Source organism: Heteronotia binoei, chromosome 1 (genome assembly GCF_032191835.1).
Source record: "Heteronotia binoei isolate CCM8104 ecotype False Entrance Well chromosome 1, APGP_CSIRO_Hbin_v1, whole genome shotgun sequence".
NCBI lineage: Eukaryota > Metazoa > Chordata > Lepidosauria > Squamata > Gekkonidae > Heteronotia > Heteronotia binoei.
The window spans coordinates 253,758,594-253,785,005 of NC_083223.1; the positions used below are offsets into that span (position 1 = coordinate 253,758,594).

The following is a 26,412-nucleotide window of genomic DNA, read 5'->3' on the forward strand; positions in this document are numbered from 1 at the left end:
GGTGTAGGTAACTGGAGTTTTATTCTTTTTCCACTCCTTCAGCGACTCGGCGTTGCCATGATGATGGAGTCTCTGCGAGCCCAGCGGCTGCAACCGGGCGTCGGGGGAACGCTGCGATCGCTACGGCCTGGCGTGACCAACTCCCTCCCCGGCGCTCCTGCCGTCTCCGCGCCGCCGCCGCCTCTCCCGCCGCCCCCTCCGCCGCTCGGGCTCAACTTGGGGCCTCCGCCGCCGCCCCCTCCGCCGCCCTTGCCGCCTCTCCCGCCGCCGCTGCTGTCTGGCGCGGTCGGCGCCTCCTGCTCCCCTGGAGGGTCGGCGACCGGGCCGCCTGCCGTGCTGAGGGAAGCCGTCGAGGCGGTGGTCAGGAGCTTCGCCAAGCACACTCAGGGATACGGCCGCGGTGAGGAGAGGGGAAGGTGGTGTGTGTGTCACTGGCTTTGCCTCCCGCAGCTCTGGCTCCTGCCCCTGCCTATGTGCAGAGTCCCTTTTCCTAGTGCAGGATACAACAGGGGCTGAGCGTGACAGGGGCTTAGGGTTGCCAAATCCAATTCAAGAAACATCTGGGGACTTTGGGGGTGGAGCCAGGAGCAAGGGTGTGACAAGCATAATTGAGCTCCAAAGGGAGTTCTGGCCATCACATTTAAAGGGACTGCACATCTTTTAAATGCCTTCCCTCCTTTGGAAATAATGAAAGACAGGGGCACCTTCTTTTGGGATTCAATCTTTTTGAGGGTATTTTGGGGAGAGGTACTGGATGCTATGCTGAAAATTTGGTGCCTCCAAAAACAGCCCCCCTCCAAACCCCAGATACCCACGGATCAATTCTCCATTATTTCCTATGTGAATAAGTCTCCATAGGGATTAATAGTTCCCAGCAGACATTTCCCTCCCCTCTCCTCGCTTTCTGATGATCCTGAAGCTGGAGGAGGGCCTCCAAACGGGGGGATCCCCTGCCCCCACTTGAGGATTGGCAGCCCTACCCGCAGCTCTGGCTCCTGTCCCTGCGTATGTGCAGAGTGCCTTTTCGTAATGCAGGATTCAATAGGGTTGAGCGTGGATAGAATGAAAAGAGCAGTGCCTTTGGGCATAAGCAAGTTGCCTTTTCTCTGTACAGAAACAAATAGGTGACTTCTGGCATTTGCAGAATGCTACTCCGGTTTTTATAATAAAACAACATGGTTTTTGTTTGTTTAAAAATCAGGGTACCTTTGAGCTTGTACAAAATGTCTTCCAGCTGCACGAGGTAGTTTTGTTTTAAAAGGCAATCTGTATCTGAGCAACTGTGGAGTGTCTTCAGACAGCTTGCTTGAAATGGGTGGGCAAGGTACCTGGGAACATAGGCAAAGTAGTATTATGCCAGTGTTATGCTGCCTCAAGTGCTGCTTTTGAGCGAGTATAGATACCGTAAGTGTATTCTCTCTATTTACACTTAATTCATATTCCATAGAGTAGGGGCGGCCAAACTTGCTTAAACTAAGAGCCACATAGAATAAACATCAGATGTTTGAGAGCCACAAGGCATGAACACCAGTTGTTTAAGAGAAGGGAGGGAGGAAAATAGATTGGGGGAGGGGTGAAAGAAAGCAACTTTAATTTTAAATGCATTCTTCAAGATGCTGGCTGGCTTGGCTTGGAGAAGTGATTTTAAAGAGAGAAATGCCTTCTCCAAGCTGGTTGACAGAATAGTGGGGGCTTTGAGAGCCACACAATATGTGTGAAAGAGTCACATGTGGCTCCAGAACTGCAGTTTGGCCATCCCTGCCATAGAGAAAGAGGGGAAAACATACCTATATAGATAACAAAACAGTTTTTCTAGATCTGTATCCTTTTGGGGGGGTCGTTAGCCAAATACTGCTTGGCACTTAGTTTTTTTTTCTCCAAAAGCTTGAATAGCAGCTGTCAGAATGCGGGTAGAGACTTTCTTGCAGGTGGGTCCAGTCAGGAGGGAAGAGGAACAAGGTAAACTTGGAGACGAAGTTTGATGGCAAAACCAGGTTTTGCTTCTGCACAGTGTGCAAAATGACCCTAAAATGCAGCCTGTTGCTCAGTAATGCCATATATTTCTAACTAAATGCAACAGATGGAACATGAAGTAGCTGAGCACTAACTGTTGTGAGAGTACTGCTTTTTATTTGGGGGAAGGGGAAGTAGCCCTGGTCCTGAATAATCCAGTAAGTTTAGCAGGGCATTATCTGTTCAGAAAGGTTGAGAATCAGTGGCTTGACAAATTTCAGGTGCAAAATAGCACTGTGAGGTAAGTCTGCTGTGTTGTAACCATATTGCAGATGGATAACTGAGAGACAGAGGCTTGGTTAAGCCTGCCCCATAATGTGAAAGGTGTGTTGGGCAGCTTACACTCATTCTCTAGTTCTCCTCTAGATCAGTGGTCTTTTTGAACATCTAAGCCTTAGGAAAAGCCCTTTGTGGCTCATACTCACAACTAGCATTTTAAGTTACAGCAGACATAATCTTGAGAATTTTGCTTTTCCTTGAAATTTTTGGTAGATGCAAGTAATGTTGTTGGATCCGGTGTCTATAGCACAGTTTTGTCCCTTAGGCTGCATCAGATCTATACTAGGGGTTAGAATACTGGATAAGAACGTAAAGAATGTAAAGTAAAAGTATAGCCTTTATGAAGGAAAGTTGCATGTGGATTTCTGAACAAGGGAGCTTTAGTGTGGTTGGTCCCTAATTTTGGTAGCTTGCAGGGTGGAAAAGTTACTGTAATGGTGGAGAAAAGAGTGTTTGGAGTGCTGCCAAGTACTTTGAGGCACTCCTCTCCTTGTCTCCTGCCCCCTTTGTTTTGCTAAGCAGAGCTTTCAAACTGGTCGTGGGTGACATAATATAAACTACCTTCCCAGAGGTTTGTTTACTCATGGATTTATTTTCAAGACTACTATTTTTGCTTTTCTTTTTTGTTGAAATTAGGGTGACTTCCAAACCAGAAGTCTTAGAATTTAGTATCAGAATATACTAGATGAAACTAAAACAGAGTAACAGAAAGTTGTCTCATGAGAATTTTGTTTATACATGTCAGGTATAGGATATTTGTAGGAATCTTTTTTAGACTAGTGTTAGGGAAAGGGGTCTTTTATTCCCCATAGAGGTTTCACTCTGTAAGAACCTATTTTATTCCCTTCCTTCTGCCCCCTTTTTTCCAGAATGGCTGTATTTTCTTGCAGTATTGTTTCTTTATGTACTTTAATGCAGTGAATGACCTATCTATGCTGGAACATGCTTTTTCTGTGCAGCTTGCAGCACACTTTGTTCTGGGATTGCATAGAAGATCCCAGATTGCTGACACCCCTGGGTTAAGATTTCAAATTTAAGTCAATTTCAGGACCGGTTTGGGTTTTTTTAGTAAATATATGGAAGGGGACAGGGGGCTGTTGAAATTTGAGATTTTACAAAACTCAAGTGGATATTTTTTCCTTATCCAAATGAAGGGAGTTTGTGGCTCTGTGGAATATTTGATGTCTAGATAGGGCAGCAGGTCTAGTAGATGCTGCCTTGCACATTCTAAGCGGTAAGGTTTGGCAAGCAATCTGTGACTTAAACTCAGTACTGCTTTTCTGGCTCTGGAAAGCTTCAAGGCCATGTGGAATCATTTACTCTTTCCTATTTAATATGCAAGTCAGACCTGCTGTCATACACAAAGCAGGGACCAGTGTCTGTGCTCCAAGACCATAAACAATGGATATAAATAACAGCCAAGTGGACTGTGTCTGTAAATGCCTGCAACCATGAGTAACAAATGTTAAAAATGAGCTGCTGGTTTTCTTCACAAGTTCTTCAGACAGTTTTTCTTTTACTGTTTCAAGCCACAACCTTAATTTTCTCAGAGGGATATATTTGGATGGCTGTACTATGGCTTCCAGTTTAAAGCTGGCAGTGCTCCTGCTGTTAATCTCTTGCAACTGTCCCTTGAAGTCGCCAGTCCGTCCTATGCAAAATGTGGGGGTTATGTGGTAGGGTAGGGGATAAGGTCAGGCAGTTGTTACCCTGCATGTTAGAGAGAAGTAGTGAACTGTTTAAAAGCTTGACCTTAGTAGGATACAAGCTATCATCTGATGAGAATGTGTTGAGAAAGTGGTGCGGCACAAAATGAAGAGATGAGTTTTCTTCAGTTGCCAGAAAACAGGGTTGGCTTGATTAACCTATTCTATGCCCTCCTTTTTCATTAATTTTGGCTGCCTTCCCTGTTAAGCCTCTGCAAAAATAGTGAAAATGGGGCACTGGTTTTAAAAAAAAGTGGTACAGATGTTCTGCTAGAGGCAAGTATTTGCAAACACCAGTTTTGGAGAGTGTTTTTTTTTTAAGCCTGCATTCAAGATCATTGCTGGAAGTCTGCTCACTTAAGTATTTTCCTTGTTTCAAAGGATTGCCCCCGTTTTGTAGCACCATGTAAAAAAATGGTCGCAACTCATACTGCGGGGTATAGTTTTACCCCCAGCCAAATTCCAAAGAGGTGTGTGTGTGTGTGTGTGTGTGTGTGCACTAGAAGTAGTTGTGGTGTTTTACAGTACCCAAACACCTAGAGCCTGAAAATACATTTATTTATTTAACATTTTTATTAGCTGCCTTTCTTCTTATGGAACTCAAGGCGGCTTACAATATTTATAAAATATATTTAAAACCTTATAATACATAAAACCAAAAATTAAAATCACAATTAAGGACAACCTTAATGAAATGGAGTCCTAAATAAAACCATCTTCAGCTGCATCCTAAAGACTGAAGGGTAGGAGGCCAGGCTCACCTCTCTGGGGAGGTTGTTCCATGATCATGGGGTTGCCACTAAAAAGTACCCACCAAACTTTGATTGATGGGACAGGCAGGAGGGTGTCTCTCAGTGATCTTAATTCCTGAGCAGAAACTTACAGGGGAAAAACAGTCCTTCAGGTGCTCTGGTCCCAAGCCTTGTAGGGCAGGGGTGTCAAACTTATTTGTTAGGAGGGCCAGATCTGACAAAATGAAACTTTGTGGGGCCAGGCAGGCCATGTGTGTCATAAAATGTAATGTGAGGTAGTGGAGATACAAACTTTATAAAGAACACAAACACAATTAAAGACATTTTAACTTAAAATACAAACCTGCTTAAAACTCTTGCAATATTTTGTTTAAAATGGAAAAGTGGGGGAATAGTGGGATTTGACAGCACGATTTTAAAAACAAAACATCAAAAAGCACAAGGATCACAACAGAAAACTAAACATATAAAATGTTCTGAGCCTGGGAAAAACATGAAAGGTGGGGGAATGGTGGGATTTGGCAATGCAATTTTAAAAAAAAATCAAGAAGAAGCACAAGGATCACAGCAGAAACGAAAAATATATAATGCTAAAAATATATAATGCCTGGGGAAACAATGAGATGGCATTGCAAGTTTCTCCCCTTTTTGGGATCTACTCAGATTGGCAGTGGTTCTCCAGTGTAATATCTCTCTTTGGCTGTGGGTTCCCAGGTTAGAGTATTAACTAGGCACCAGATCTCAGGTCCACTGAGCAGACTCAAAGCTTCAGCCCTTTATTTGTAAGGACTCAACTCCAGTATGAGCTTCTGCTTGGTGTAGGAACACTGAAAAATGAAACTGATCTCCACTCCACTCCACAATTGAAACACGTTGCAGCACAGACAAAGTTGCAAGGAAAATGTGAAATCCACTCCGCATTTTCTTTGCAGCTTTGCTTCCTGCTGCAGCCCGCAAAGACAAGGCAGAAAGAGCAGGGAACTTCAGCAGCCTCTGAGCTTCAAAGGGGGGAGGGGGGAGAAAAGAGCCCTACCCCCTGATTAAAACCCTGGGTGGGACAGTTTTGGCCCACAGGACGGACATTTGACACCCCTGTTGTAGGGCTTTAAAGATCAAAACTAACATCTTGAATCAGGAGCAGATTATTTGTCTGTGTAATTGTTGTAGTATGAGGGTCACCTGCTTTTGATAGTTGGCCCCAACCAGTGGTCTAGCTGCAGCTTCTGAACACTCTTCAAGTCCAGGCTAGTTGCAACTAAATCATGGATCACTGTGGCTAGATTTGAGAGATTCAGGAATGGTAGTAGCTGGCATGCCAGCTGAAACTGAGCAAAAGCAATCTGGACTTTCACAGCCACCTGGTTTTCAAGGGCGACCACTTTGTCCAACAGCGCTCCAAGCTGCAAACCTGGCTTTCCAAGAGGAGTGCAATCCCCTCCTAGACAGAAGAGATCTCAAGTCCCTGGTCTGCTTTTCTACTAACTGAGAGAACCTCTGTTTTGTCAGGATTAAGTTTCAACTGATATGCCCTCATCAACAGCATCATTGGAATTAGGTAGGAAAAAAAGATAGAGCTGGGTATCACCCACATATTGGTGACACTGCAGTTCAAACCTCCTAATGACATCTTCCAGTGGCTTCATGTAGATATGATCAAAGCCTGCAGAATTGCAAAGGTCAAAATCCGTAAGACAGAGCAGGAATATCCTAGCACCACCTTCTGAGCCCTCCGCCCACCAGATAAGACTTAAACCACTGCAACATAGTGCCCCCCAATCCCAGCTGGGTAGGACTCTACAGTCAGTAGTACTTAAGGCTGCTGAGAGATACAGCAGAACTAGTTGAATCACATTTCTCCTGTCCAGTTCTCATGTAGGTTTCTTTTGAGTAGATTTACCACTTCACTTTTGCATTTTGAATAACTCATACTAATCCTGTTCCTTTGCAGAAATACAACTAAGTGCTAAGCAGTCGTATTTGGGGGTTTTATACTAATGTGCAGAAGACACTGTTCTAAAAAGACCAAGTTGTGGAGCCACTTCTCTATGCATTCTATCCCAAAAAAGTGCAGTTGGGGTGAAAATTTGCCCCAGGGCTGTCCAGCAGACTGATACTGTGCAAACTAGAAAAGCACTTCATAGTGTGTATAAATGGGTTGGGGAAACAGGAGATTGTAAGCCACTCCGAATCTCTGATTCAGAGAGAAGAGTGGGGTATAAATCTGCAGTCATCTTCTTCTCTTTGGTGCCTTGTGCTCGGCCCACTCTCCTGCCCCGTATGCTGTGTAGGCTGTGCTGGTTGCCATATATGGGGCCAGATAAGAATTTATCACTTCTCCTCTGATTGTGTGGGCAGGAGGGTGGTTTTTTTGCCTACCCAGTTTGGTGTATTGGTTAAGTGCATAGACTGTTATCTGAGAGAACCAGGTTTGATTCTCCTGCTAGAATGACCTTGGGTCAGCCATAGCTCTGGTAGGGGTTGTCCTTGAAAGGTTAGCTTCTGGGAGAGCTCTCTGAACTCCACCCACCTCACAGGGTGTCTGTTGTGGCGAGGGGAGGGGAAGGTAACAGAGATTATGACTGCTCTGGGATTCAGAGTATAGGGTGGGATATAAATCCAGTATTTTCTACCCTGCACAGCGTGCAGTGGAACATTGTTTTGGAGCTGGTGGACCCCTGTTAGTTTGGTCATGATAGCAGCAGGGGTGGATTGCTGGTAAGAGATAAAGCAGATATGGTGAGCACCATAGAGCACCTACCCTTTTTTGGGAAAAGGGGGTCCTTCAGGTCTTGCCTTCAGGCTTTGTGACTCAGGGTGGGGAATGGAGGGCCATCTTAGGAACGGCTCTGGTCTCATGCCCAGTGCTTGCCCGGCTCGGGGCAAGGAGATAGTCAGAGGGCTGACACCTGCCCTGCCTGATTTGCATGCCCTTGCCGCTGTAATGCAAATAAATAATAACGTGGCCCTTAGTTATTCCCAACTCTTGTGTCTGCCTCGCTTATTCTGACTGGGGAGGGGGGCAATCCATCAAGCCTTTGTTTTTGCACTGTTTTCTGTTTTCATTCTAATATTTTCCAGTAAAATGCATCTAGTTTGCATATACATGGTTTGTAAGAAACAAATTGAGAATTTCAGTAGTCAAAATAAGTGAAACGATAAGGCTCATGATGGCAACATATAAAATCAAAGAAAAACTAGAAAGAGAATATTAATGCATTCCTAGTTCGAACAAGGCGTGTTGCATTCTGCAGCAGAGACAAATGAAGGAAAAAACACTTCTGCCAGAAGGCCAGAGAGCGCTACGTGATGCCCATGAAGATGGCTTCTTGTTCTAATTTTTAAACACCCGCAGTCTTGAAGTTTGTGTCATTGTGTGTTGCCGCCAGGTTCAATTTAAGTATAAGTATCTTGGACAGCTTTACTTTCCATAGTATTCTAAGGGCCCATACAGAGTCTCTGGAAAGCTGTTATTCGTTAAGCTTTTTATCTTGTAGTCAGTGTTTGCATACTTTGGGGTGGGACTCAGCCAAGTGTTCATGGAAACCTGGACATCACAGACATCTTTTCTTACGTTCTCTGTTGATCCTAGCCAAAGTAATCGTTTTAGTTTTGCTTGTGCTGCTAATGCTTTCCCTCCCTTTTTTTCATTTTAGATCAGTCTGTCTTTATTTAAAATGTAAGTCAGAAAGTTAGTCTTAAAGGGGAACAGTATAGTCTCTATGCAGGCCTGGCGTTTTTTCCTTTCAAGTCATTGTAAAGTTTGTTTTTTTTTAAAGAATGCCAGTGAGGACCAAGAAACACTAACGTTTACTCAACATAGGGTATATTCTAGCTTCCTTTGAATTCACAGACTCCGGAGAGCTTGAACACTAATTTTTTGCCGCATGTCTGTTCCCTTAAATATTGATGCTGTTCTTGTCAGGCCTTTATATTATAGCTCTTTTGATTATAGGAATGGGATCATACTAACTTCAAAACAATGTTACTATAGTGCTTGGTTATTATAATTTGTCTTTCTCCTTGAAGCAGGTTACAAAATATATAGATGCTTTAGGGACAGTATAAAGCACATCATAAACATTGTAGTACAATTAGATTACATGTTTAGGAAACAGTGCAGTATGAACACTGTAAGATGTGACAAAAGAAATGGAAAAAAGGATTACAGAAATTATAAAACAACGCAGTAAAATGAAGAAATGCAAAACAACGCAGTAAAATGAAGAAATGCATACAATAAACAGTGCCATAAACTGCCGATATCCCAAAGAATCCTCCCAAACAATTTTAATTTTACTGCAGTTCTTTCCCATAGATAAAAATGCTCTTGTGAGAGCAATTATGTTTTACGCATTCAACAGAAGTGTGGGAGCCTTTCTGACTCCCTCAGGCAGACTATGCCACAAAGCAGGAACCACAGGGCGGGACCAGTATATACACAGCCTTGCTTTTCCCCAAAATACAAGCATTTTTGTGAAATCTAATTTACAAACAAAATGCTTGTCTTAATAGAACTATTTTGTAGGTTTGGAAATACGGTATTAAATTCAGTTAAGGACTGCGGCTGTCTCATATACTTACCCGCTGTCTGACCTAAAGTTCTTTCTGGAAACAGTGGTTTGCAGTTCAAAAGAAGCTGTATGTGTAACAGGAGAGCCTTGTCTGGACTGAAAATAGAACTCTTGTGCCCAAGGTGTTCCTACAGAGTACCTTTTGGCTGTTTTCAAGCAATGTACTATCAACTCAAGTTGGCTGTTTTGTTGAAGAGCAAACCTTGTGGTTTCTGAAGACATAGTCTAGCATAGTGTGTGTTAAACTGCAATCAGGGATTCCTGGAGGTCCTAAAGAGTAGCCTAGGGGCTTGAAGGCTTAAGGAAGTAGAGTAAGCCTCTCCAGTGCCCTTTTGGATAATATGAAAACTGAATCCCTTGGTTTTCTAGAAAATAGCATGTGGACTTTACCTCAGGGAAGGGGATGGAATGGGATTCCAACTTTTTTGAAGGGCAGAGGCCCAAAGAGCATGTATGAGCTCTGCAAAGGGTGGGATACCCCCTCTTTGGAGGTTTTGAGCTAGAAGGAAAATGTCCAGTGGCTGGCCAGTTCAAGCACATTCCCAATGTGTGTCTGCACAGAAGACATTGATGAACAACAGTTACAGATAAGTGCAACTTTGCTTTTTAGGCTAATTCATGTACTTAAACTTGTGAGGCTCAGTACAGATAACAGATTAAGGTTTGGTTTTATCAATCCCAACACAAATTGCCACTTGGGAGTCCCTGCTAATTGCTCCACTATCCACTCACGTCTGTCTTTTCTCTCAAAGTGACCAGATATAAAAGAGAAGTGCAGTTTTTTTTATACTTATACTAAGATAACAGCTCATTTGCTGAGATCTCTTGTAAAGAATAAGGTTTTGTGCCTTTCTCTCCCTTTGTATTTGGGATCTATTTGCTTGTTTTATGTTAATGCAGGGGAATTCTGCTTGTCCATAGTTGATGTCCATATGTTCATTGGCATCCCATATCACATGACCAAAGAACCACGTAGATAGTATGTGATGCTGTGAATCTTCAGTGACAGTTGAAGGGGGGTGGGGTGAGAGAGAATATGAATAAAGAAACCCCCGGGTTGAACATGGTCCAAACCAAAAACTTCTAGTTAGTAGTTTCATCTGGATTCTAAGAAAGTCTTTCAGCAGGACTTGTGACTGCAATATCTTTACTTGATTAAGCTCTAGTGGCCTGATACCTGTGCTTTGCTTTGAACTTGTGGGGTAAAGGATATTGGTAGCTGTTTTAAGAGATGCTTTCTTTAGATACAGTGTATACTTCTCTCCTAACAATTATCTGTTTTCAGAGAAATCTTTTTCAAATGTTTCTTTTGTGCTTTCCAATCGGTCTCTGTTCTTTGATTACTAGGAGAGTCCTGGGGGGGGGGGGTGTTTATAAACACTGAGATCAAAATGAATAAACCTGTCCAATAACATATGTCCTTTGACCATACCCTGAGTCCATATTCACTTTATTCCCTGTCCAGGTGGAAGAATATGACTTATTATCAAGCACAGTCACTGGGGTTAGGAACCCTTTTACCCAAGGGGGCACTGTTTTAAGTTTATTTTCTCATCTTTTCTCCTTTACAGAACTCAAGGCAAGCTTTCCAGGAGGTCTCCTATCCAGCCACTGACCAAACTCCAATTTGCTTGGCTGAGCCAGTGTTGTGGTGTGGGACTGAGAGAGGAGACCCCAGTTCAGATTTGCACTCAGCTTTGAAATTCATTGGGAAACCTTGATCCAGTCTCTGTCTAACATCCTCATGGGGGTTTGTGAAGAAAAAACAGAGGAGGACAGAACAATGTATTCACTCTGAACTCCTTAAAGGAGGATTGAGATCAAAATGAATAAACCTGTCCAATAACATATGTCCTTTGACCATATCCTGAGTCCATATTCACTTTATTCCCTGTCCAGGTGGAAGAATATGACTTATTATCAAGCACAGTCACTGGGGTTAGGAACCCTTTTACCCAAGGGGGCATTGTTCAGCAGTACACATAACTCTTGTTCCATTGTGATGGAAAGAGTGAGAATTCTGCAGAATGTGCTGAAGTCTCCCCCCCCCCCCCCGAAGAATGTATTTAAATTTTCCAGCTGTGGTGGGAGAGATGGAAATTAAATTCCATAATGGAAGCAATGTTAATCTGTTACAGTCAGTCGTAGTCCTGTGGCATAAAGCTTTCACAAGCCAGAGCCATTTCTCAAGGTACATGAAGTGTTAGCCTTCATTGGCAGAAATAAATGCGTAGAAGCAAAGCACATTTGGTGTTTTGTTGTTCAGTCATACAGTCGAGTCCGACTCTTTGCGACCCCATGGCAAAGTCACGTCAGGCTCTCCTGTCTTCCACCATCCTCCAAAGCCTGCTCAAATTCGTGTTTGTTACATCAGTAACACTGTCCAGCCATCTCATCTTTTGCCGTCCCCTTATTCTTTTGCCTTCTGTCTTTCCCAGCATCAGGATCTTCACCAGGGAGTGCTCCCTTCTCCTTTGGTAGCCAACGTGGGAAGGGCGGGATATAAATCCCAAATAAATAAATAAATAAATAACGTATTTGAGCTTCAGCTTCAGCATCTGACCTTTCAGGGAACAGTCTAGGTTGATTTCCCTTAGGACTGACTGATTTGATCTTCTTGCAGTCCAAGGGACTCCCAAGATTCTTCTCCAGCACCATACCTCAAAAGCATCTATTCTTCTGCGCTCAGCTTTCCTTATGGTTCAGCTCTCCCAGCCATACATTACTACTGGGAATACCATTGCTTTGACTATACAGACTTTTGTTGGCAGGGCAATGTGTCTACTTTTTGTTATATTGCCCAGGTTCACCATAACTGTCCTACGTTTGGTGTACATAAATCCTAAAAAGGGACAATTACTGTCCTTAGAGAGAGAGTTATTTGAAATCTTTGCTGAGTCTGTCAAGGATGCATACAAATTTCACCTCAGCAGCTTCAGTCTGGACCCTACTTTTGAAAATCTATATGCTGAAGTAAACTGACAAGTTTAGCTTTTGTTACTAAAGCTTCTAGAAGCTTGAAACAAAAGTGCAGGGGTCTGTTAGCTCATATACTTAGGGTAATGTTTACTCCTATTTGGGAAAAGAGGCTTAGAATCCCAATTCAGTTTAGTGTGAAATGTCCCAAATGATCCTTTATGTTCCTTTTTACTCACAAAATATTCTTGCATCCATTTCAAAGAAGCACAGGTCATTCAAAACACAGCAACTTTTGTTAGAAATTTTAATGCCAGTGCAGATCAGTTAAGCTATCATTGGCCTTGACCCATCCATGCTAGGTAATTTTTTTCCCTTCACATCAGAGTGGCAAACAAGGCATGGCAACATCTTTCTGTTTTTAAATTGCAAGAGGATTACTATTTTTAGTGGGGCGGATACTGTATTCATGCTCTGAATTACTTAAAACTGCAACCTTTGAAGGTGTGTTCTATTTTCTGTTTTGTCATTTGAGTATTGTACACAATGAAGTACATATTGAAGTAAAGGACATTCAATAACTGCCATTCTATAAATGAGTCTGTGTTATCTCCTCTAGCTTTGGATCTGTGTTCCGAAGAGACAAAGCTTCTGAGATTCTGTTCATTAGATCTGGCTGCTGGCTGTTTGATAGGTGCTGATAAGTGAAACGATGCAAGTAGATTTGTCACTCGGGGGGGGGGGGGAATGAAAGTATAAAATACTACAATCACGTTACATTTTTCTTATTCTTTTTGCTGTGAAAAAATACATACCTCATTCTCAGTATTCTGATGCATATCCCCTTTTCTCTGTTTTCAGTCAATGTTGTAGAAGCTCTTCAGGAGTTTTGGCAGATGAAGCAGTCACGTGGTGCTGATCTGAAAAATGGCGCTCTGGTGGTTTATGAGATGGTCCCATCCAACAGTCCTCCATATGTTTGCTATGTCACTTTGCCTGGAGGGAGCTGTTTTGGCAGTTTTCAGGTTAGAACTAAAGTCACAGCCTGTGCACTTGGCTTGTTGTCCCTGCTTTGTCACAAAACGGCTGCATCATGTTATATGCTAATTTGTTTTTCCCTGCCTATGTTTAAATGATTTTCTCCCATTTCATTGCATCTGAAGAAGTGTGTGTGTGCACATGAAAGTTTATTCCTTGAATAAAACTTTGTTGGTCTTAAAGGTGCTACTGAATTCTAACTTTCTTCTGTTGCTTCAGACCAACACAGCTACACACCTAGAACTATATTTATGGTGCTGGTGACACTGTAGGGTTTTTGAGGCAAGAGAAGTTGAGAGGTGGTTTGCCATTGGTTGCCTCTGTGTAGCAGCTCTGGTATTCCTTGGTGGTCTCCCATTCAAATACCAACCAGTGCAGACTCTGCTTAGCTTCGGTGATCAAACAAGATGGGTCTATCCTAGGCTGTCCAGGTCAGGGCTTTGATCTGATAGGACTAATTAAAAGAGCTTAGGCTCTATACTGATGGTTGTCATTGGGTAACAGCAGGGAAATCCCGTTTCCTGCTATTGCTGCCTTGTCTTTACTGGCTACAGCAGGAAGCAAAGCTGCAAGGAAAACTTTGTGCTGTAGTGTCAGTGTGGTAGAAATCAGTTTCACTATTCAGTCTTCCTATAGCCAGCTGAAGCTCATGCTTTCTGGAGCTGTGTCCTTGCAAATAAAGGACTGAAGCTTTGAGCCAGCTTGTCTCTGTTGAATGTACCTGACCTAGTGAATACTCTAACCTGGGAAACCACAGCCAAAGGGGGATGTTACACTGGAGAGCCATTGCCAATCTGAGTGGACCCAGGGAGAGGGGAGAAGCTTGCAATGCCATCCCATTGTTTTCCTAGACTCAGAGCATTTTGTATTTTTAGTTTCTGTTGTGATCCTTGTGCTTTTTGACATTTTATCTTTTAAAATTGCATTGTCAAATCCCACTATTTCCCTTTCCATTTTTAACAAAATATTGCAAGAGTTTTAAGCATGTTTGTATTTTGAGTTACGACATATCTTTGTGTTTGTCTGTGTCCTTTATCAAGTTTATATCACCCCTACCTCACATTACATTTTATGACACACATGGCCTGGCTCCACAAAGTCCCATTTGTGTCAGATCCGTCCTTCCTAATAAATGAGTTTGACACCCCTGGCTTAGGTGAAGTCAGCTTCCTTCCACCACTTCCCACTCCTGTACTGAAGGAGCGAATGGTTTTTCATCCAGCTAGCATTCCCAATCCAGAAAGTGACCCACATACAGCTATAAAGTGCCACAGTGGCGAAGTTTCTCCACAGGTTTGAAAGGAATACTGAGAATGTAAGGAAAACTAAATTTGTTGAGGAAGTATAATACAGGTATCAGATTGGAGAAATTAACAGTGGTCAAATTAAATCAGGAAGATTGTAGTATTAATCTAAATTAGAATGCACCTCCCGCCACCCCATTCACATTCTGAGCAAGAAGTTTCACTCAAGAAGGAGAGACACAAGGCCAAAGAGGTTGAGGAAGAGAGATAGAGGGATGGAAGGTAAAAGGCATTATAGCTACCCATCTAACTATGGAGGTTTTGGTAGAGCATCCAGACAGCTGGTAATCAACAAGGGAAGAACCTCAAGGAAATGTGACAGATTTCAGGAGATTACACCACAATACACAAAAAATAAGCAGTCTGGACCAGCTTGAGCTCAGCAGGATGTGATTGGGGTCAGAGTCTGTTTCCAATTAGTGGGCAGGAGACTTGAGTTCAAAACAAAACAATCCCTTGTTTTCCAGGTTTGGAAAAGGAAAAGGGCAGGGGGACAATGTGAGCTAATAGGCAGGCCATTCCTCAGGGAATGGATCACTTTTTAAAGTTTAAATTGGTTGATGAACATTGGTGGTTTTAGGTACTACAATTTTTAAAACTACTTTTAAAACTATTTTTTTTTTAAAAAAATCAAAATGTTCTAGGTAACTGGACAAGGAGTATATCCCCTTGCAACATGTCAGGGGCTCAATTTGTAGGCAAACCTGCCACATCAAAACATGCACACGTCTGTTGCAGCAGGGTAGATTAGGGGCTGAATCCAGTAAAAAGAACTTGCTAGGTCCACACAAGGATCTGCGCCACCCCCTACCGACAACCATATTATAACCATAGAAACTTTTATTCCTGGGGTTGCAATATCCACGTAACCATTTGTGGGGTGCAGAAATTACTTCCTTTTGCCACTAACAGAAGAGGCAGAAGGTAGTGATTTTGGCCCTTCCCACTGCAGTCTCCTGACCCATGTGACTGCTATGCCACATGGGTTCTACAGTGGTGTTACATTTCACTCAAATATCTGGGTAAGGATGTTGTGGAGTTTGTATTGTGAATATTAGGTTTATGCTTAGTGTGTTCAAGAGTTAAGTGTAAATTCCCTTTACAGGTAACTTGGCCAAAACAGAGTGCCCCCCTCCCCAGCTTCTTAAAATTGCAGGGTTTCCACCCAAAATAACCATTCTCACAATAATAAAAGCAACCCAAGAGGACAAAAGGTAGCCAAGAGAGGTGTGGGCTGAGAGGCAATTGAGGATCTTTCACCATCCAAGCTATCAGAATCTTCTGGTCTGTTTTCTTTCTGTACCTGGTGACTTTCCAGTGGGATTGGTTTGGGGGCTTTGGGAAGAAGAAGCTTTTCCCTTTAAGAAGGGAAGCAGCCATTCTTGCAGTCAAACATTGGGGGACGCTGAAGGAGATGCACACAGGGACGTGGTCTCAAGAAAGGTGACCAGCCAGATGGAGGAAGGAAAGAGGATTGTGTTTGTGGATGTTTGATTTGTCCTGCTTTTCAGATGGTGTAATCTTTGTTGTTTAGTTGTATGCTTTTACTTGTAATCAGTGATTTTTTTTATATTTAAAGAAAAACCTTCTTTTTCCAAAATTGGAGTCATTTTGGTGTTAGCAACTACATATAAACTGTAAACTCAGTCCACGCTTTTCAGAGTGTAAGAATAGCAGGGAAAACCTGCTCAGCTGTGAATATCTATAGCAAATGAGATTTCCAAAATTTTCCCTTCCTTCCATAATGGTTCAGAGGTGGTGGTGCTGGGGAATTCTGAACTTGAATTTAGGATCTGGTGTCCAGGCAGCCATACAGATGTGCTTATAAAGGGTTCACCTTGACTGAAAATGCATCCAAGAAATTTTGCTTGACAGCTGCTGTTCCTTTCACAAATATAACCGATAGCTAGCTGTTAAGCTTAATGCCCATAAATGTTCTTGGTTACTGGTTGAGATGCATTTCCTTGCAATAGAAAGAACCCTAGTTCTGCAGTTTGAAACAGACATCCAAAAGAAGCAATCTGGGTTTCTGAACTATTCAGTCTATTTGGAAGTCAGCCTGGGTTGTTTATAATAAGGTGGTTACATTTTGACTTTAAGCTAATTAATTTTGTTGACTGAATTCCCAGCTATGGAGTCTCCCTCTCCGTTTATGTATCTGCTGACTTCAGCTGTTTGTGTAATTTGCATTTTAGTGACTAGAGTTGCTTGGCTTCTAAAAACCCACTCTTAATGACTTCAGGATGTCAAAGAATAGCAGCGGAGCAGTGCTCCGTTAAAGCATAATAATTTGGGGCAGGGACCACTTTGGAGTGTGTATGATCTAATTGACCTTGGCTTCCTGTCTTCTTTTCTGATGCCTGTACTCCCCGCTCCCCAGTTTTGCCCCACCAAAGCTGAAGCAAGGAGAAGTGCAGCCAAAATTGCTCTAATGAATTCTGTCTTCAATGAACACCCATCCCGAAGAATCACAGATGAATTTATTGAAAAAAGTGTCTTGGAGGCCTTGGCATCTTTCAATGTAAGTGCCTCTGAAAGCCTATTGATGGGAATGGGGGCAGAAGTCTTAGAAATCATGTGGATTCATGAGAAAAGAAATGTGTTTTGCATCTGGAAATCCTTATGGGAGGGTTTCTAAGAATTCTTGAAATGTCATGAAAATAAATTGTTACCCTCCTTCTTATTTGCTGAGCTTTCTTCTCATAACACTTTCCTATAAGATCCAGACCTTCACCCAGTTGTTATTATGGTAACTGTAGAAATTAACGCACCCTTGATCATTTTGTTCTGTCCTTTGTGGGCTGTGGTTTGCCATCTTAGAAAAATCTCTTTGCACTTTTTTGGATCTCTGAACATTTTTTATGAAAATGTAACAAATGAACCACATGGTCACTCTGATACAACCCAGAATCTAAAGAGTGTGTGTTTCTTTTGAACACCTGAAGATGCCTTGTCTTGGTCCATCAAGATTAATATTTTCAAATTACCTATTGCCAAATCCTTTAACTAGACATGCCTGGTATTGAACCTGGGACCTTCTGCATGCCAAGCAGATGCTGTACCATTAAGCCATGGCCCCTTATTTTTGTGTTTTGAATATTTGTATTCTGCTTTTTCCTTTAGAAATTCTCAAGATGTCACAACATGCAACAAACAATACAATAAAACCTTTTAAATCAAAAGACTCATAAAATTCAGATCCCTTAAATGTTTCTTTCCTGCAGGGTAATAGAGAAGAGGCAGATAATCCGAGCACTGGCATTGGAGCTTTCCGCTTCATGTTGGAGTCAAACAAAGGGAAGTCAATGTTGGAATTCCAGGTACTTTTGAGAATTTGATTAAACATTCATTTGTGTATTCAAAAAGTGTGTGTGACATCTTTCCAGACCCACTCAAGGAGGCTCACAGTTAAAACAATAAAACAGGCAAATAAAATACATCAGTAAATCAAGCAATATAATAAATACATAAAAACAAATGAAGCCTTGTTGTGGTGGGACCTGCTAGTGGCAGCAAAATGCCCCAGGGGAGTTGGAGCTGCGTAAGTCTGGCCAGCTTGTATGAAAAAAAAGCCTGTTGAGATCAGTTACAAATCAGAGAAGAAAGTTGTTAAGAAATGTAGCCCTCACTTCAAATGCAGCATACGAACTAGCAGATTTGTATATTTCTAAAAAAGAACCTGTGCAACACCTTTATAATATTCTCTTGGAAAATTAAAATTTGTGGAATAAAAACGGCAGGCTGAAGAATGATCTTGGGTGACCGTAGCAGTCTCTTAATGCTTTCTTGACATGTGACACTTGAAGGAAACACATGTTCTCTTCAATCACAACCCTCAGAAAATGCAGTCTACTTTATAACACTTGGAAGTGGATGAGTTGCAGGTTTCTGGAACCCAGTCCATGATTTATGTCACCCTCCTTCAGAACGTGAGAGCAACTGGGCCACATTCAAAAGCAGTAAACCTCAGAATCCCAGTGGCAGGGAGGAAGGCCTCAGCCTCTATGCCCTGTTGTAGGCCCTCCAGAGGAACTGCTTGGCCACTGTGTGAGACAGGATATTGGATTTAGATGGACCATTGGTAGTTAAACCTCAACGTGCTCTAGGAGTAACTTGTATTTTGCTTACTGTGTGATGTCAGAGGAAATCTTGGATGGCAGTTGCTCAATTCTGGCAGGGCTTTGAATGGAGAGGAATTTGATCAACGTACAGTCTAGTGTGAGTGCTCCGTTGTTAGAGCCTGGCACAGAGCCAGACCATTTCTCAAAGCCTGGCACCTCAGCGCTAACAGTTGATGCTTTGTTTGGTGATCTGCTATAAGCCAGCTTCCCCATTGCTGATGTCTCCTTTTGTTTTTGTCTCTCAGGAATAGTAACAATCTGGTAGCCTGACAGAGCAAGATTTACATTAATAGCACTGTTTACACAGAGTGACTCCATTGTCAGTATGTTCCTTCCAGCTCCTATTTTCATGGGAGTCCCTGACTTGCCTTGGAGGTTTATGGGATAGTTCTGGCATGAGCTTCAATGTGCCCTGCCCGATGCAGTGAGGCTTTGCAATTGCTTACCTTGGTGTGATGTAACTGCTCCAGACTTGTAAGTGGCACAGAGGAGAGCCATGTACCCACAATAGCATAACCCATGAGATGTTCTGACTATCATCCTTAAATGTGCAGATGGATACTATTTCCCAGGAGGCAGCTGGCACTGTATTTTTTTTTCTATCCACTGACATAACAGAACTGTATTGTTTGAAACATATGGAACAACACAAGGCTTTTACAAGCCCCTTGAGAAGCACAAAAGGCCTCTATAAAAGCTGGGATTTTTGTCAGTGGCCCGGTGATCCTTCTACCATATCACGTTGCCTCAGAGACACAAACAGTTATTCTAAGAATATTAAAGCATATAATAAATCTGGGTTGAATCCAGCAGATATTTTAAGGGGCAAAAGTACTTGGGCAGGTGGATTGAAGGATCTGATCTCCAGGTAGAATTTTGAAACCTTATTCTTGTGGGCTGTGTTGCTATTTGCATGTTAGGCCAGTTCCTGTAGATGAGGATGGATCTGGGTGGTCCAAGATTATTCAATATTATATCTAGAGCACCTCTCATAAATCATTCCAAAGCTGTGGTGGGTTTTTTGTGGATGGGAGAAGGCTGGTGATCTTAGTTCCCGAAAAGCATGTGTCTCTTGTGAGTGGATGTCTGTTGCATTTCCTTCCCTTTTCTTCATTAGTGTTGAAATGGTACTCAAAACTGGACTACTCTCCTTTGGCAGGAATTGATGACAGTCTTTCAACTGCTGCACTGGAATGGGAGCCTTAAAGCCATGCGAGAGAGGCAGTGTTCACGTCAGGTGAGGAGAGCCTTTAAAAATGTTGACCTCTCCCCCAAAACTAAATGGTGCGCTCCCATCCTCTTTTGTGTATGTATGCAATGCCAGTAGTGGCATGGGAAGGTAAACAGGTGTGTTAATATGGAAGAATGTTTTTGTCTCGGTTAATATAGGCCTTCATAGGTTACCTCTTTGCCTGAGTGTGAAACTTTTAAACTAGTGTTTATATACCTTTGACCTTTAAAGTCCTGTATGGTTTTGGACCAACTTACTTGAAGGACCACCTAAATCGCTTATGAACCTGCTCGACCACTGGGGAGGCCCTGCTTTGTGTGCCCCTGCCTTCTTAGATTAGTTGGGTAGCAACCCGGAAGGTGGCCTTCTTGGTTACGGCACCAAAGTTCTGCAACTCTCCCCAGGGAGATTGTCTAGTCCTCTTCTGTCACTGCTTTTCACTAGCACCTGAAGGGGTTTTTTGTTTCATAGGATCCCTCATTCCTAACTAATGGTTTTATGTTTTGTCTGTATTTTAAATCTGTTCTTTAACTCTGTTTTTAAATGGTTTTAATTATGTTCATTTGGGGGAGGAGGCCTGACTATAATGGCTTTTTGCCTGTATGTTTTAAATTGTTAGCTGCCTTGGTGGCTTTTGTCAGGGCAGAAAAGTGGGATACCAATTTTGTAAATAAGTAATAAAATAAACGTGCACTCACTGTGGAATTAGTGGCTTCTTGTTTGATCCAGTCTCCAGAGAGGCACATGAGACAAATATAACTGAGAATTTTCCTCATTATTACAGCTTAGCTATGCATCTTAGTCCTTCACTGTTCTTCCGGTTTTGTGTGGCTTTCTGAGCGCAGCTTGTGGAATGCATCAAAATTATAAGCCGCCCTATCCCATATGGTCCTCTGCAGTCAATTGCTGTTTTCTCCACAATCCTGGTATTTGGGAAGCAATTGGTTTCCATTATTCAAATGCTCATCTGCAGGTCTTTCTCCCTCCCTTTGTAGGAGGTGTTGGCTCACTACTCACACCGTGCTCTGGATGATGACATCAGGAACCAGATGGCAATGGACTGGGTCAGTCGGGAGCAGAATATCCCAGGGGCCCTTTCCAGGGAGCTGGCCTCAACGGAACGGGAATTGGATGAAGCCCGGCTGGCTGGGAAGGAACTACGATTCCACAAGGAGAAGAAAGACATCCTGATGTTGGCAGCTGGCCAGTTGGGGAATATGCACTCTTCCAACTGTTAGGACCACAGAGATCTGTTCTGCTTCTCTTCTTCCCTCCTCCTTCTCCATAGAGCTAGCCTGCTAAAGGGATCTGACCTAGTTTTTAACAAGTTTGAGGAGGCAAAATAAGCAAATCACCTTTTAAAAAATTCTGATAACCTCCAGACATTTGAAGTTACGCATATACTGTTGAATTTGGAGGGGGCAGATATTCCTGTTGTGTTCTAAAGTATTGAAGTTGGCAAATTAATTACCTTTTTCTAGTCAGTCAAGATACAAGTATCCATCAGTTGGTTAACAAAAAGAACATTTCAGAATCTGGAAATTTTTGCCAAATTTTGTATTTGTTCCCTCTTCAGTTTCAGGTGTAATCTGAACCACGTTACAAGTGCACAGATGCCTTCTTTTCAAGAACTGTGTCCTGTTTGCACATATTTTAAATTTTTTGTAGATGTTTCTGTATAGATTTTATACTTGGGTCTCCTCAGTTCATGTGTTCTCTCCACTAGAGAATTTCTAATGAGTCTGAGCACCTTTTAAATGTAGCTCTTTCAGTGTTAAACACTTAGACCTCCATTCTTTCCAGGTATTGTACAGCTATCAGTATTAAATATAAATGTAGCATTTCCAGGAGAATACAAGCTTGTGCCATGGATATGATAGATAATGACACATTTCTTTTAAATCCTAGGTATTTTTTTCAGTGAAACCTGGCTTGATATAGCCTCCCTTCCCTCACTTACCTGAAAAGCACAGCACTTAAAACACTCTGTTGCAGTAATCCTTCAGCATCTGCTAGAGTTCTGTTTCAGTTGGGTTGCCTCAGGATTTGTGGCATCTTGTTTTGCCTGGTATCTGTGTGTAAAATTTCACATAGTATGAGAACTGGAGGATACAGAAAATTGCAATGGGTTTTAGATGTTTATATGTAATGTTTTTGCTTTTCTAGTGACTTAAGCCCAGGCAGAATCTCAGTGCCTAAAGGAGTTGCCCTGGCTTTGGAGAATATTATGTTTATCTAGCAATTACGCTAAGGTGGAGAGCTCCTGGTCTTTGGCATTTAATCCTCTTTGCTTCTTGCTGTAGTAGGTAAGTGGGTAGTCAGGAGGGCTGCTTCTAAAGCTCTCAGTAGCTGATACTCTTCAAGCGGAATGTGTGTCTCTCACGCCGGCTCATCTTTCTGAGTCTGGATTACTTTGACTGGGTTCCAGAAGATGCAGTATACTTGGAGTTGCCAATGGAAAACCTAGTCCGTTCATGCTATCATATAGGCTGCTTTTATTACCGGAATGGTGTTTGTGCCAGAGCCCTGGATTCAGTTGGTTCCTTGAAAGATCGTACCAAGATCCCAGCTCTGGGACTGTTTTGCTCACATGGTTTCCATTAGCCAGTGTGTACATAAACCTCTTATGAACTGAGACGCTTGCGATCTTCAGCATGTCATTTGACTACAATACATTGTGGGTAGAATGGTCTAACGTGTCTTGGAAATTGGTGTGACAGTCTTGAGTTTGACTGCCTTGTGGTAATTAGAGCTACTTGCTGGTGAAATGCAAAACATTCAAAAGGCTGTCTGTAATCGTGCAGCTGAGGGGGGGGCAGCTTCTTTCAAGATAGTCAGACGTTGCTCAAACAAACATTCCTAGGATAACAATCTTTTATATGTGCACTTTTTAAAGAGAGAGAGACTGAAACTAGGAGCAGGACTCTTATGTAGAAATACTCACTATGTATATATTTAGAATGTAGCTTGAAGCAAGCTTCAGAGGCATGGGTTATTTTGCAGGTCATATGTATTGATGCCCTGACCTGGATGGCCCTTGCTAGCCTGATCTCGTTAGATCTCTGAAGCTGAGTCAGTCCTTGTTAATTCTTGGATGGGAGACCACCCAAAAAAGTCCAGGGTTGCTATGTAGAGGCAGGCAGTGGCAAACCGTCTCTGAACGTCTCTTGCCATGAAACCCTATGGAGTTGCCATAAGTCAGTTGCAACTTGATGACACTTCCCACCACCATGTACTGATTTTAAAAAACTGGGGAGACTGTCATGCAGGCGACAGTGGATCGTGACAGGGAAATTATGCCAGCTAGCCACCTAATCAAGTGTGCTGCACCGTGAGTAGGACACCAGACTTGCTTTGTTTGACTTTGTCCTGCATGTAGAGTAAAGAGTTCCTATTTAATTCTTTGCTGCTGGGGTTTGAGCTGGTAGGATGCTAACCATTCTAATAAACTACAAAAAAATGTGTTAAGAAATAGCCAGCCAGTGATCTCTCTGAGGGGCTGTGCAACAAATGGTAAGCACTGAAGTGGGATGAACATTTGGGCTCTGAGTCCTTGTGTTGTGAATTTTGGATAGCTTAAATTTACTCTGTTTAGAAGCCACTTCTGAGATGATATCTCAATTACCCTGCTTTTAGGATGGTGTTGCATAGCAGGCTTCTCTTTTGACCCCAAAATGCAATTCCAGTGAAATGGGAGTTCAGAATTGCATCACAAAAGAAAAAAAATAGCGATGGTTGTGAGCATATTTTACAGATAAACCATATTGGAAAGCACAACTGTAGGACTGAATGTATTTTCAGGGGAAAAGTAAAGAGTTTGTCTTACCATTTGAGAGTTTCCAGCCTCAAGTGGACAAGGTCTACCTTCCCTTCTCTCCTGTTGCACACAAGCTATCCCAGTGAGGCCGGCTAGGTATTAAACACAGTGGTCATACAAACAAAAAACATTTTACTATTTGCAGAGTTGAACGAGAAATCTTTTGGGGCTTTTAGCATGTTTTTTATCTCATACTTTCTCCATTTAACACAGGGAGGTGTACATGGATTTCTCTTCACCATTTTAATGGTGCTTGGTGGGGGGCAACAGTGGGAGGGCTTCTAATGTCCTGGCCCCACTGATGGACCTCCTGATGGCACCTGGGTTTTTGGCCACTGTGTGACACAGAGTGTTGGACTAGATGAGCCATTGGCCTAATCCAACATGGCTTCTCTTATGTTCTTAATCCTTGCAAGTTAGGGTAAGCTGTCTAGCCCAGCATCATTCAGCTAAATAGCAGCGTGGGGATTTGAATCTGGGACTTCAGCACTAGCCAGACACTAGCCACTGGCCCACTCTGGCTGCCAAGTACATTCTTGACTCTGCACTTTTGATCTTGACATGGCAGGCAAACAAATTTCTCCCCCCACCCCCCAAAAAAACCCCTCTCCACTAATACTTTGTTCGGCAATGTTGAATTCCTGTGAATAAAAAAAGGCTGAGTTCCTTTAACCCCACCCCATCTGTTGCCGTTGGGAAATTCTCATGTAACCTGTTTACAGCAATAATTCTTTTTGATGTCTTGGAAGATATTCTGGGTGTTTATCACAGGGACCAATGGAGCAATGTGCCCCTGCATAAAAGGGCTTATATCTTATCTAGAGTATACTCTTAGGGAGATATTGCCTTGGTCTGTTTCTGATCTTGTCACCATACTTCACATCCTAAAAAGGTGGTGGCCCTGACGGTGGGCAGAAAATAATGGTTAAGCACTTCTTGGGTATTTGTACAGCTCACACACAAGAGTTGAATGCAGCTCTGTACAGCACTTTGGTAACTTGGCCTTAAATTAGAGATCAGCCACTGGAGGCCCTGGAACCAAACTGGGCTGGCTGAGGAGGACCTGCAGGCCTTTATGCTGACCAACAGTGAGTGTGCAAGAGACTGCTGACTTTGTGTGAGGGCTGTGTCAGGGAGGCTTCAGTCCTAGCCGTGTTGCAGTACTGGATGCCATATGTAGCTGACTGTGGCTTTATATTCTTGAAGCTTAATCCATAACGGTTGGTATGTTGTGTGTGTGTGTGTGTGTCTAGGATTTGGTGTCAGAGGCTTGGTAAACAAGCTGCAATCATCAAGTGTCCTAGATAGCTAATTCTGCCAATATGCAGGCAACTCATCCTTGAGTATGGCTTGGAGTCATCATTCAGAAATTTGACCTCAAGGACCCCTTGACCACACTCCCTTTCTCAAAAACAGGTTGCTGTAGAAGTGTGGATGATATGCCTATTCAAGATGAAGAGCTCAAGAATTAACATAATTCTTTTGCTTTAGCGCCTTGTTGTTTCTATACCTGAACTTACTGTTTCACCCTTTTTATATATAATAAATATATAACATATATATTTTTATATACAGCTTTGCGTACACAATACTACTCGTGTTTAAATGCATTTATATACTTGGAATATAATCCTTTGAAGGTTCTCAAAGTTTTTTCCCCCTCTCTCAGTCCACTGCTTGTTATAGATAGAACATAGGTTTAAGTTCTGTCTGTACAAAGTAGCATTCCTGAATTCTCCTCAAGGACATGCCTGTAAATGTTACCTCCAGCTGTAACCAATTTATCTTCAGTGTTTTTCCATTTCAAAGGTTATCTAAAAGTACTGTTTCACGCATTGTTTTTCCTGATCGTATTCTGTAAAGTCAGTACTTAATTTGTAATGTATAATTTTATATAATAAAGTAGTATTTGGGTGGATATTTCTTACACAGAACTCAATAATTTTATTTAAAAACATTGTCCCATCGCTTTTCAACATACCAGTCTTTTTGATGGTGTGTAATCTGCTGTGTCCTTGTTCCATTCTTTAAGGTGGCTGTAGCAGCATAGGAGCTCCAGCTATTCTATCTGCAAAATTGTTTTATGGTCTTTGTGTTCTTGTAATTTGGAGTGTTTATTGGGAAGCTGTGCCAGTCTGAACTAGCAGAACAAAATTCAAGTCCAGTAGCACCCTAACAGAATTTGCCAGGGTGTAAACTTGCACACGTCAAAGAGCATTTCATCAGATACTTGCTCAACATATCTACTAAAGTGATCTTTGACTTAGGAAAGCTTATGCCCTGTAAAATGTGTGAAGGGCTGTGGCTTAGTGGCAAAGCATCTGCTTGGCATGCAGAGGCCCCAGGTGTTCAGTCCCTGGTATCTCCAGTTAAAAGCACCAGGCAGGAGGTGATATAGAAAACCTCTGCCTGAGACCCTGGAGAGCCACAGCCAGTCTGAATACACAATACCGACCTTGATGGACTAATTCAGTGTAAGGTGGCTTCACATGTTCAAGTTTTGTTGTTTAAGGCATTATTTAAATTTTGATCTAATTTGGAGTGGTATTAGTGCTGCACCAACTGAGATGCAGTGGCGATGGTTGTGTTCACTTTTCTAAGAATCAGTGCATTTTTCCCTTGCAGCTGCAAAGCCATATGATTGGTTGTTCATAAGGTCTATAA

General features: G+C 42.4%; 1 protein-coding gene and 1 long non-coding RNA gene across 2 annotated transcripts; both read left to right on the forward strand.

The window, feature by feature from the left end:
• Window positions 1–30: 30 nt before the first annotated feature.
• Window positions 31–22,568, forward strand: LIX1L (limb and CNS expressed 1 like). The gene is made up of 6 exons (XM_060253119.1): window positions 31–400; window positions 13,099–13,262; window positions 16,960–17,100; window positions 17,804–17,899; window positions 19,860–19,937; window positions 20,927–22,568. Exons 1-6 carry the CDS (start codon window positions 58–60, stop codon window positions 21,167–21,169), a joined length of 1,065 nt encoding a protein of 354 aa, XP_060109102.1. The 5' UTR covers window positions 31–57; the 3' UTR covers window positions 21,170–22,568.
• A 1,792-nt stretch (window positions 22,569–24,360) lies between these two features.
• Window positions 24,361–25,668, forward strand: LOC132587881 (uncharacterized). Its single transcript, XR_009556475.1, has 2 exons — window positions 24,361–24,535; window positions 25,131–25,668. It is a non-coding gene; the product is annotated as an uncharacterized LOC132587881 (long non-coding RNA).
• Window positions 25,669–26,412: the final 744 nt, after the last annotated feature.

What these genes read in the sequence shown, in the direction of transcription:
- LIX1L (XM_060253119.1), top strand. Translation starts at nt 58, where the DNA reads ATGATGATGGAGTCTCTGCGAGCCCAGCGGCTGCAACCGGGCGTCGGG. An exon ending in GCTGTTTTGGCAGTTTTCAG is followed by an intron (nt 13,263 to 16,959) that starts GTTAGAACTAAA and finishes CCCGCTCCCCAG; the next exon opens with TTTTGCCCCACCAAAGCTGA. An exon ending in AGGCCTTGGCATCTTTCAAT is followed by an intron (nt 17,101 to 17,803) that starts GTAAGTGCCTCT and finishes TCTTTCCTGCAG; the next exon opens with GGTAATAGAGAAGAGGCAGA.